Source organism: Eptesicus fuscus, chromosome 5, assembly GCF_027574615.1.
Source record: "Eptesicus fuscus isolate TK198812 chromosome 5, DD_ASM_mEF_20220401, whole genome shotgun sequence".
NCBI classification, from domain to species: Eukaryota; Metazoa; Chordata; class Mammalia; order Chiroptera; family Vespertilionidae; genus Eptesicus; species Eptesicus fuscus.
The window spans coordinates 290278-302568 of NC_072477.1; the positions used below are offsets into that span (position 1 = coordinate 290278).

At 67.3% G+C, this 12291-nt stretch overlaps 1 gene segment (V, D, J or C); it reads left to right on the forward strand.

Annotated features, from left to right (window-relative positions):
- LOC103301786 (immunoglobulin gamma-1 heavy chain-like) overlaps positions 1-10158 on the forward strand; it is a gene marked incomplete at its 5' end in the record, with an annotated part of 79181 nt that extends 69023 nt beyond the window's left edge. The window contains 6 exon segments of the C gene segment in view: positions 6534-6818; positions 7094-7138; positions 7230-7559; positions 7649-7969; positions 9338-9468; positions 10075-10158. Of these exon segments, the coding sequence occupies positions 6534-6818; positions 7094-7138; positions 7230-7559; positions 7649-7969; positions 9338-9468; positions 10075-10158 (1196 nt within the window).
- Positions 10159-12291: the final 2133 nt, after the last annotated feature.

The window sequence follows — 12291 nt, forward strand, 5'->3', positions numbered from 1 at the left end:
GGAGTGAAGAGGGGTATACTCTGGGGGAGGGCAGAGTGAGCAGAGGCTGTAGGGGACAGAGCTGGCCGGTGGGAGGACAGGAGCTGCCCAGGAGCTGGGGAGGCTGGCAGAGCTATGCAGGTGAGCAGGGGGCCGGTGGGGAGCCAGCGAGCTGCCCAGGAGCTGGGTGGGTGCTGGAAGAGCTATGCAGGTGAGCAGGGGGCCAGTGGGATGGTCAGGGAGCTGGGTGGGAGCTGGGTGGGAGCTGGCAGAGCTATGCAGGGGAGCAGGGGGCTGGTGGGAGGGCAGGGAGCTGGGTGGGAGCTGGGTGGGAGCTGGCAGAGCTATGCAGGTGAGCAGGGGGCTGGTGGGAGGGCAGGGAGCTGGGTGGGAGCTGGGTGGGAGCTGGCAGAGCTATGCAGGTGAGCAGGGGGCCGGTGGGAGGGCAGGGAGCTGGCAGAGCTATGCAGGTGAGCAGGGGGCCAGTGGGGTGGTCAGGAGCTGTGTGGGAGCTGGGTGGGAGCTGGCAGAGCTATGCAGGTGAGCAGGGGGCTGGTGGGAGGGCAGGGAGCTGGGTGGGAGCTGGCAGAGCTATGCTGGTGAGCAGGGGACCAGTGGGGTGGTCAGGAGCTGGGTGGGAGCTGGGTGGGAGCTGGGTGGGTGCTGGCAGAGCTATGCAGGTGAGCAGGGGGCTGGTGGGAGGGCAGGGAGCTGGGTGGGAGCTGGGTGGGAGCTGGCAGAGCTATGCAGGGGAGCAGGGGGCCAGTGGGATGGTCAGGAGCTGGGTGGGTGCTGGCAGAGCTACGCAGGTGAGCAGGGGGCCAGTGGGATGGTCAGGAGCTGGGTGGGAGCTGGCAGAGCTATGCAGGTGAGCAGGGGGCCAGTGGGATGGTCAGGAGCTGGGTGGGTGCTGGCAGAGCTATGCAGGGGAGCAGGGGGCTGGTGGGAGGGCAGGGAGCTGGGTGGGAGCTGGGTGGGAGCTGGGTGGGAGCTGGCAGAGCTATGCAGGTAAGAAGGGGGCCGATGGGAGGGCAGGGAGCTGGGTGGGAGCTGGCAGAGCTACGCAGGTGAGCAGGGGGCCAGTGGGATGGTCAGGAGCTGGGTGGGAGCTGGCAGAGCTATGCAGGTGAGCAGGGGGCTGGTGGGAGGGCAGGGAGCTGGGTGGGAGCTGGGTGGGAGCTGGCAGAGCTATGCAGGTGAGCAGGGGGCCGGTGGGAGGGCAGGGAGCTGGCAGAGCTATGCAGGTGAGCAGGGGGCCAGTGGGGTAGTCAGGAGCTGGGTGGGAGCTGGGTGGGTGCTGGCAGAGCTATGCAGGGGAGCAAGGGGCCGGTGGGAGGGCAGGGAGCTGGGTGGGAGCTGGCAGAGCTATTCAGGTGAGCAGGGGGCCAGTGGGAGGGCAGGGAGCTGGCAGAGCTACGCAGGTGAGCAGGGGGCCAGTGGGGTAGTCAGGAGCTGGGTGGGAGCTGGGTGGGTGCTGGCAGAGCTATGCAGGTGAGCAGGGGGCCGGTGGGAGGGCAGGGAGCTGGGTGGGTGCTGGCAGAGCTATGCAGGTGAGCAGGGGGCCGGTGGGAGGGCAGGGAGCTGGGAGGGAGCTGGGTGGGTGCTGGCAGAGCTATGCAGGTGAGCAGGGGGCCAGTGGGAGGGCAGGGAGCTGGGTGGGAGCTGGCAGAGCTACGCAGGTGAGCAGGGGACCGGTGGGAGGGCAGGGAGCTGGGTGGGAGCTGGGTGGGAGCTGGCAGAGCTATGCAGGGGAGCAGGGGGCCGGTTGGAGGGCAGGGAGCTGGGTGGGAGCTGGGTGGGAGCTGGGTGGGAGCTGGGTGGGTGCTGGCAGAGCTATGCAGGTGAGCAGGGGGCCGGTGGGAGGGCAGGGAGCTGGGTGGGAGCTGGGTGGGAGCTACGCAGGGGAGCAGAGGGCCATTGGGATGGTCAGGAGCTGGGTGGGAGCTGGCAGAGCTATGCAGGCGAGCAGGGGGCCGGTTGGAGGGCAGGGAGCTGGGTGGGAGCTGGGTGGGAGCTGGCAGAGCTATGCAGGTGAGCAGGGGGCCAGTGGGATGGTCAGGAGCTGGGTGGGAGCTGGCAGAGCTATGCAGGTGAGCAGGGGGCCGATGGGAGGGCAGGGAGCTGGGTGGGAGCTGGCAGAGCTACGCAGGTGAGCAGGGGGCCGATGGGAGGGCAGGGAGCTGGGTGGGAGCTGGCAGAGCTATGCAGGTGAGCAGGGGGCCAGTGGGATGGTCAGGAGCTGGGTGGGTGCTGGCAGAACTATGCAGGTGAGCAGGGGACCGGTGGGAGGGCAGGGAGCTGGCAGAGCTACACAGGTGAGCAGGGGGCCAGTGGGATGGTCAGGAGCTGGGTGGGAGCTGGGTGGGTGCTGGCAGAGCTATGCAGGTGAGCAGGGGGCCGGTGGGAGGGCAGGGAGCTGGGTGGGAGCTGGGTGGGAGCTACGCAGGGGAGCAGGGGGCCAGTGGGATGGTCAGGAGCTGGGTGGGTGCTGGCAGAGCTATGCAGGTGAGCAGGGGGCCGGTGGGAGGGCAGGGAGCTGGCAGAGCTATGCAGGTGAGCAGGGGGCTGGTGGGAGGGCAGGGAGCTGGGTGGGAGCTGGCAGAGCTATGCAGGTGAGCAGGGAGCCAGTGGGAGGGCAGGGAGCTGGCAGAGCTATGCAGGTGAGCAGGGGGCCAGTGGGGTAGTCAGGAGCTGTGTGGGAGCTGGGTGGGAGCTGGCAGAGCTATGCAGGTGAGCAGGGGGCCAGTGGGGTGGTCAGGAGCTGGGTGGGAGCTGGGTGGGAGCTGGGTGGGAGCTGGCAGAGCTATGCAGGGGAGCAGGGGTCGGTGGGAGGACAGGGAGCTGGGTGGGAGCTGGGTGGGAGCTGGCAGAGCTATGCTGGTGAGCAGGGGGCCGGTGGGAGGACAGGGAGCTGGGTGGGAGCTGGCAGAGCTATGCAGGTGAGCAGGGGGCCGATGGGAGGGCAGGGAGCTGGGTGGGAGCTGGCAGAGCTATGCAGGTGAGCAGGGGGCCAGTGGGATGGTCAGGAGCTGGGTAGGAGCTGGGTGGGTGCTTGGTGGGAGCTGGCAGAGCTATGCAGGTGAGCAGGGGGCCGGTGGGAGGGCAGGGAGCTGGGTGGGAGCTGGGTGGGATCTGGGTGGGAGCTGGGTGGGTGCTGGCAGAGCTATGCAGGTGAGCAGGGGGCCGGTGGGAGGGCAGGGAGCTGGGTGGGAGCTGGGTGGGAGCTACGCAGGGGAGCAGAGGGCCATTGGGATGGTCAGGAGCTGGGTGGGAGCTGGCAGAGCTATGCAGGGGAGCAGGGGGCCGGTTGGAGGGCAGGGAGCTGGATGGGAGCTGGGTGGGAGCTGGCAGAGCTTTGCAGGTGAGCAGGGGGCCGATGGGAGGGCAGGTAGCTGGGTGGGAGCTGGCAGAGCTACGCAGGTGAGCAGGGGGCCGATGGGAGGGCAGGAAGCTGGCAGAGCTACGCAGGTGAGCAGGGGGCCAGTGGGATGGTCAGGAGCTGGGTGGGTGCTGGCAGAACTATGCAGGTGAGCAGGGGACCGGTGGGAGGGCAGGGAGCTGGCAGAGCTACACAGGTGAGCAGGGGGCCAGTGGGATGGGCAGGAGCTGGGTAGGAGCTGGGTGGGTGCTGGCAGAGCTATGCAGGTGAGCAGGGGGCCGGTGGGAGGGCAGGGAGCTGGGTGGGAGCTGGGTGGGAGCTACGCAGGGGAGCAGGGGGCCAGTGGGATGGTCAGGAGCTGGGTGGGATCTGGGTGGGTGCTGGCAGAGCTATGCCGGTGAACAGGGGGCCGGTGGGAGGGCAGGGAACTGGCAGAGCTATGCAGGTGAGCAGGGGGCTGGTGGGAGGACAGGGAGCTGGGTGGGAGCTGGCAGAGCTATGCAGGTGAGCAGGGGGCTGGTGGGAGGGCAGGGAGCTGGGTGGGAGCTGGGTGGGAGCTGGCAGAGCTATGCAGGTGAGCAGGGGGCCGGTGGGAGGGCAGGGAGCTGGGTGGGAGCTGGCAGAGCTATGCAGGTGAGCAGGGGGCCAGTGGGGTGGTCAGGAGCTGGGTGGGAGCTGGGTGGGTGCTGGCAGAGCTATGCAGGTGAGCAGGGGGCCGGTGGGAGGGCAGGGAGCTGGGTGGGAGCTGGGTGGGAGCTGGCAGAGCTACACAGGTGAGCAGGGGGCCGATGGGAGGGCAGGGAGCTGGGTGGGAGCTGGCAGAGCTATGCAGGTGAGCAGGGGGCTGGTGGGAGGGCAGGGAGCTGGGTGGGAGCTGGCAGAGCTATGCAGGTGAGCAGGGGGCTGGTGGGAGGGCAGGGAGCTGGGTGGGAGCTGGGTGGGAGCTGGCAGAGCTATGCAGGTGAGCAGGGGGCCGGTGGGAGGGCAGGAAGCTGGCAGAGCTATGCAGGTGAGCAGGGGGCCGGTGGGAGGGCAGGAAGCTGGCAGAGCTACGCAGGTGAGCAGGGGGCCAGTGGGATGGTCAGGAGCTGGGTGGGAGCTGGGTGGGTGCTGGAAGAGCTATGCAGGGGAACAGGGGGCCGGTGGGAGGGCACGGAGCTGGGTGGGAGCTGGGTGGGAGCTGAGGGAGCTGGCAGAGCTATGCAGGTGAGCAGGGAGCCGGTGGGAGGACAGGAGCTGGGTGGGAGCTGGGTGGGAGCTGGCAGAGCTAAGCAGGTGAGCAGGGGCCGGTGGGAGGACAGGGAGCTGCCCAGGAGCTGGGTACAAACTGGCAGAGTCATGCAGGTGAGCAGTGGGCAGGTGGGAGGACAGGAGCTGCCCAGGAGCCAGGGGAGCTGAGGTAGCAGGTGGGTAGAGAGGGATCACTGAGGGCAGTAGAGAGGGATCACAGGGCAGTAGGCGGAGGTGGCATTGTTGGCCAGAGGCTCCAGTGAAAAGGGGCAGGGTGCAGGTCAGGGAAGGACACAGCAGCCTTGGGCTGAGCCCAAGGGCCTGAGTGCAGGAAGCTGATCTCCTGGCCGGGGTCAGGGCTGAGGCCCAGGGCAGGGGACCTGAGGCCCGGAGCAGGAGAGCTGAGGCCCAGGGCAGGGGCCTGAGGCCCAGGGCAGGGAGCTGAGGCCCAGGGCAGGGGGGCTGAGGCCCAGAGCAGGGGAACTGAGGCCCAGGGCAGAGGCCTGAGACCCAGAGCAGGAGAGCTGAGGCCCAGGGCAGTAGACTGAGGCCCAGGGCAGGAGAGCTGAGGCCCAGAGCAGGAGAGCTGAGGCCCAGGGCAGAGGCCTGAGACCCAGAGCAGGAGAGCTGAGGCCCAGGGCAGTAGACTGAGGCCCAGGGCAGGAGAGCTGAGGCCCAGAGCAGGAGAGCTGAGGCCCAGGGCAGAGGCCTGAGACCCAGAGCAGGAGAGCTGAGGCCCAGGGCAGTAGACTGAGGCCCAGGGCAGGAGAGCTGAGGCCCAGAGCAGGAGAGCTGAGGCCCAGGGCAGAGGGCTGAGGCCCAGGGCAGGAGAGCTGAGGCCCAGGGCAGTAGACTGGGGCCCAGGGCAGAGGGCTGAGGCCCAGGGCAGGGGCTGGACCAGAGCTGGCAGAAATGGAATTCAGACAGGCAAAGGCAGAGACTGGAGGACAGAGGCCTGAGCTCCTCTGAAGGCCCAGGAAGAGGCGTGGTGGGGAGTGGGGGGCAGGAAAGGCTTGTGGGGAGCAGCTGGAGGGGGTGAGCCTGCAGGGCACTGAGAGGGGGGCAGCCGCTGGGCTGGGAGCCCTGAGCAGCAGGCAGTTTGTCCTGCTGAGCTGGGAGGGAGCTCGGGGCTAAGGCAGGAGCTGAGCTAGAGCCCAGGGTGAGGTGGGGGGGTGAGCAGCGAGGGGGGGCAGCGGGGCAGGGCCCTGGGGCTGAGCTGATGGGGCCACACAGAGGTCGGGGGGCACACCATGCAGAAGGCTGCCAAGGCCAGCGCCAGGCTCCAAGCCATGCTGAGTGGGGCCTGAGGAGGGACCCGGCAGGAGGGCTCTGGACAGGCAGGAGCTGGGGCAGCGAGGGAGCAGCGCCGGGGTGGGGAGGGGTAAGCGTGCGAGACTGCTGGGTGCAGAGGTGCAGCCTGGGCTGGGGGCTGCAGGGAGGAGGGGGGCCTCCCTAGGAGGGGCTCCAGGCGGGGGTGGGGACCAGGCCGTGCCTTGGCTGCAGCGCTGACCCAGAAGGGCAGGGGCTGTGGGCTGCAGGCTGGGAGCAGGGCTCGGGCGGTGGGTGACAGAGGCCCACCCGCCTGAGGATGGGACTCCTCGCCAGGGCAGGGCCAGGCAGGGCAAGAGGACAGTGGGCTCAGGGACCGCGGGAGCCAGGCAGAGCCAGAGCCACCAGTTAGGGCTCTGAGGCTCAGCGAGGACCAGGGGCTGGGGGTAGGGGCTCGAGCCCAGGCAGCGCTGGCTAAGCTGCTGAGCCTGGCGCCCGTGGCTGCTGAGGCAGGAGGCCGTGGGTGGCAGAGCTGAGCAGGGCAGCCGGTCTGCGGGCTTCTGGGAGCCCATGGGCACGGGCACGGGGCTCGGCGCTGTCCCAGGCCTGGGCCCCCGGGCCCTGCCCAGGCTTCGGTAGGGTGAGACCTGGCAGTCACGTGGCCCCTCTCTTACAGCCTCCACCACGGCCCCGTCGGTCTTCCCGCTGTCCCCCAAATGTGGCGCCACGTCGGGCTCCACGATGTCCCTGGGCTGCCTGGTCTCTGGCTACTTCCCGGAGCCCGTGACTGTGTCCTGGAACTCGGGCGCCCTGACCAGCGGGGTGCACACCTTCCCGTCCGTCCTGCGTGCCGGCCTCTACTCCATGAGCAGCATGGTGACGGTGCCCACCACCTCGACCAGCCAGACCTTCACCTGCAACGTAGCCCACCCGGCCAGCGAAACCAAGGTGGACAAGATCGGTGAGCACCCAGCCACGGAGAGGCGTCTGCCAGGAGACAAGCCACAGAGCAGGGATGGCTGCCTCAGCCCAGGGCAGTGGGGGGAGTGCAGACGGGCTCCCCAAGCTCCGGGAGGGGTCCTCTGGGCATGACCACCAGGCCCAGGGCGGGCACAGGCTCTGGAGCCACAGGAGCGGTGTGGTCTCAGACCTGCCAAACTCTGGCCCTGACCTAAGCCCACCCGCAAGGCCATGCCCTCCGGGACCCCAGTAACCCTCAGCCTGTTCCCTTTGCAGTGCCCGTAACAGGTGGACCCACCCCACCCCCCTGCAAGTGCCCAGGTGAGTAGACCACCCCAGGAGGACGCCCATAGGGAGCACCTGCCCAGGGGAGGCCCCAGGGCTGACCCCTGGCCACTGTGTCTCCCCGCAGCTTGTGAGACCCTGGGAGGGCCCTCGGTCTTCATCTTCCCCCCGAAACCCAAGGACACCCTCATGATTTCCCGGACGCCCGAGGTCACGTGCCTGGTGGTGGACGTGGCCCCGGAAGACCTGGACGTCGAGTTCACCTGGTTCACGGACGGCGTGCAGGGAAGAACGGAGAAGGTGACGGCGCAGCAGCAGCAGTTCAACAGCACCTACCGCGTGGTCAACTCCCTCGCCATCGCGCACCAGGACTGGCTGAATGGCAAGGAGTTCAAGTGCAAGGTCAACAACAAGGCCATCCCGGCCCCCATCGAGAGGACCATCTCCAAGGCCAGAGGTGGGGAGCAGACAGGGGTGCCCGGGGCCGGGGCTGGGGGGCCAGCCCTCCACCTGGGAGTGACCGTCTGTGCTGACCCCCTCCCACAGGGCAAGCCCGGGAGCCGCAGGTGTACGTCCTGGGCCCACACGCGGACGAGATGGCCAAGGACAAGGTCAGTGTGACCTGCCTGATCAAGGACTTCTTCCCGCCGGACATCAGCGTGGAGTGGCAGAGCAGCGGGCGGCCGGAGCCCGAGACCAAGTACTCCTCGACCCCGCCCCAGAAGGACCAGGAGGGCGCCTTCTTCCTGTACAGCAAGCTCTCCGTGGACAAGGCCCGGTGGCAGCGGGGGGACCCCTTCACGTGCGAGGTGATGCACGAGGCCCTGCACAACCACTACACCCAGAAGACCGTCTCCCGGAGCCCGGGTAAATGAGCAGCGCCCGCGCCCGCGCCCCCTGTACATACCCTCGGGCACCAGCATTCAATAAAGCACCCAGCGGCCCTGGGACCCTGCGAGCGACACTGTCGTGGTTCTTTCCGGGGCGGAGGGCAGGCCGGCTCGCAGGCTGGTCGGCACCGCAGGGGCGGGACCCAGAGCCGGTGGGCCTGCAGGCGCCAGGGCGGGACAGCCTCCCCGCAGAGCCACTCCTCACCCACACCCCCCACACCCGGCCGGCGAGGACTCGGTCAGGAGATGTGGACGGGGGCAGGAGATGCCCCTCGGGGACAGGAGGGCCGGGGTGCCCGCCTCTGAGCAAGCCCCGCTGTGGGCAGGGCCTGGTCTCCAGGGTGCCTTGTGCACTGGCCCCAGGGCTCCCGGACGTGGCTCTGTGCCCGCCCAGGAGCACACTGGCTCGTGGTGTGGGACAGGCCCTCTGTGCCCTCGAGACCCAGCCTCCCACCCTCCCTCGGGCGAGGGGGCTCTGTGGGCCACGTCCCGCCTGGGCCAGGCGTGTCCACTCATGAGGACACTCACCCGATTGCCCCAAAGAGGCAGAGGTGGGAAGCCCTGGGTCCCGGGCAGGGACTGTCCAGAGGCCACAGGGACACTGAGCCAGACCCATGGAAAGCAAGGCACTCCCACAGACCAGCACCAGCACACGTGGTCACCTTCACACACACACACACACGCACACACATACACACACACACACGAGCACACAAGCATGAACGCACGTGAATGTGTGTGGGTGTGTACAGGCACACATGTGTACACAGTATGCACACAGAGACAGGCCTTACACTGCAGGCCTCCCATGAGGCACCCTGCACAGGCCCAGACCAGAGAACAGAGCGGGTCCTGGGAACCCCCACCATGGAAACCAGCCTGCCCGCCCCCCAATACCCCAGGGTCACTCAGCAGCTCATCCCACACTGACACCCGTCCCCCTTCCCAGACGCACACACCCTCCCCCACACACAGAAGTCCTCCCCACTCACCCACCGGCCTCGGGCCCACCCACTTGTCCTGCACTCCCAGCTCAGACCTGGCGCTGGCCCTTCCCCAGGCAAGGCCCTCCTGCCCTCTGACCCCAGGGGGAGCAGGCAGAGGGGCTGGTGGATGAGAGAGCAGGCTGGACAGCGGGTCAGCCCACCTTGTCCCCCAGGGCCCCGTGTGGGTGGCAGAGAGGAGGGGGCAGCCCGGCCAGGCTGAGACCGGGGCCTGAGGCAGAGGACGGAGGAGCCGGGAACCCCGGGCCCCACCTGGCCATCCCCCGTTCACAGGGAGCCCCTGTGCCAGCCCCAGGCCGCCAGCCCCCCGCGGCCCCCAACTGACCCCCCTCCCTGCACAGAGCTGCTCCTGGACGAGAGCTGTGCCGAGGCCCAGGACGGGGAGCTGGACGGGCTGTGGACCACCATCTCCATCTTCATCACCCTCTTCCTGCTCAGCGTGTGCTACAGCGCCACCGTCACGCTCTTCAAGGTGGGCTCCCGCACGCCTCACACGCTCCATGCCATGCCCACGTGCCCCACGCGCCTCACATGCCCCACGTGCCCACACTATCGCCACGCATCCCACGTCGTGCCACGCACCCCATGCTGTGTCCACATGGCCCACACATCCCACGTGCCCCACACGCCCGTCATGCCCATGCTATCGCCACGCATCCCACGTCGTGCCACGCACCCCATGCTGTGTCCACGCGCCCCACACACCCCACATGCCCCACACCCCATGCGCCCCACATGCACCACACCCCCCACGCTGTGCCCACACTATCGCCATGCATCCCACATGCCCCACGCTGTGCCCACACTATTGCCACGCATCCCACATCGTGCCCACGTGGCCCATGCACCCCATGCTGTGCCCAGGTGCCCCACAAGCCCCACGTCATGCCCATGCTATCCCCACGCACCCCATGCGTGTTCACATGCCCCACACACCACATGCTGTTCCCACACGCCCTCACTGTCCCTCACTGTCCTCACTTTGTCCCTCACTGCCCCATGCCGTCCCCCCGCCGGCCCACCTGGCCCCGGCCCCGCAGAGGCTGACGGGGCCCTCCCTCCCCCCCCCCACCTGCAGGTGAAGTGGATCTTCTCCTCGGTGGCCGACCTGAAGAGGACCATCGTCCCCGACTACAGGAACATGATCGGACAAGGGGCTTAGCGGCCCTCCCAGCAAGCGCCAGCTGTCTCGACCCGCCGAGGCCCCTGCCCGCCGGTCCACCTGCTCCACCTGCTGCAACACCTGCTCCTCCGCCCTCTGACCTCGCTGCCCTCTGACCTCTCCACCCTCGGACCCCAGGCCCCCCTGGGCCTGCACCCCGCCCTCTGGCCTCATGGCCATCACAGGCTGCATCCCGCCCGGGACCTGCCCCTTTGGAGAACTGAGTGGACAACAGATACTGCTCCAACCTGAGCTGACGGAAGCCCGCCCACCCTCCACGCAGCTACCGACGCCACCCCGGGTCGTGTGGCCAAGGACACTGCCCAGGAGGCGTGCGAGTTCGTCCTGAGGGGCGGAGGCCCGGCGCCCAGTGTGTGGGCAGGAGCAGGAGGCAGGGCTCCCGGGAGGTGCCGAGTCCCCCCAGGAAGCTCCATGTGGGCCCTGACAGTCACTCAGCAGCCTCCACCAGAGCACACCCTCGGAGCGGGGCCTGGCAGGGCTGCTGCGGGGCCCAGGGGGCAGGATGGTACCACCCAGGGCGGGTGGGCACCAGCCCGCAAGCCTCCTGGGGCGGGGCCTGGTGACCAGGTCCCAGCAGGTGGGACCCAGCCTCCGTGGACAGAGGCGGGGACGTGGGTGTGGAGATGCAGCGGGCCTGGAGGGCCCAGGTCAGAGCACAGGCCTGAGTCCTGCCCCCTCGCCCTCCCAGGTAGCCCCTGCTCTGGGGAGGGGGGCTGAGAGCCGAGAGCACTGGACAGAGAACGCCGCCTGCCTTGGCGACCGGCAGGTGGACAGACGTCCCGATCCCCAGGGAGCGCCCATCGGCACATCCCGCCGGGAAGGAGGGAGACGCGGACCCATGATGCAGGGGACACGCAGAGAGATGATTCCCAGGAAACGCACCTTGTAGCTTGGGCCGCTTTTCGTTTTCTGTTTAATTTCCTGGAGCCCGTCCATTGTCTCTATTGATGTGTGTGGTGTGTGTGTTTGACGACAATAAAAGCTCCTTAAACATCCATGCCTCACGGGATCTCCCTGTGCTGCCGCCTCGTGAGTCCACAGCCAGCGGAGGCGTTTGGGGGTGGGGGGGCTTGAACCCTCTCCCAGCGCCACGACCTGCCCCCCTCTGCCTCCTCCTCCCCCCCCCCCTTCAGCCGGCATCCAGCACAGAGGGTGAGGAGGGCGGCCCAGAAACCAGGGGGCGCCGGGAGCCACACGGGCGTCTGGGCTGGGGCTGGGGCAGGACTGGCCGTGGCCAGAAACAAGACACTATGTGGGGGTCAGTCAGCACCCACAGGAAGCGGAACAGCACCCAGAGACGCTCCCCGTCCTGGAGCCCGAGTCCCAGGGCAGGTGCTGTGGGCTGGCTCCCCCGAAGTCTCTCTCCTGAGCGTGTGGACGGCCACCTTCCCGGGGTCCTCACGTGGCCGTCCCTCTGCGTGTCTGTGTTCCATCTCCTCTTCTTTCTTCTTCTTCTTCTTTTTCTTTAAGCTTTTTTTTTTATTATTGATTTCAGAGAAGCAGAGGGATAGATAGAAACATCAATAACAAGAGAAAATCATTGATTGGCTGCATCCTGCATGCACACACATGCAAATGCACACAGGACCTCACATATGAACACATGCACAAGCAGGTCCTCACACATGCACACACAGGACCTCACACATATGTACACATGCACACACAGGTCCGCACACACATAGGTCCTCATGCACGTGTGTGCGTGCATGAACACATGCACACATGGGTCCACACACATATGTCCTCACACACGTCCTCACACACATGCACATACACATAAGTCCTCACACACACGGTCCTCACATGCACACAAACACACACAGGACCTCACACACATACACACACACACACACACACACAGGACCGCACACACATACATACACACACACACACAGGACCTCACACACATGCACATACACATAAGTCCTCACACACACGGTCCTCACATGCACACAAACACACACAGGACCTCACACACACACACACACACACACACACAGGACCACACACACATACATACACACACACAGGACCTCACACACACACACACACACACACATACATACACACACAAGACCTAACACACACACACACACACACTCAGGCACC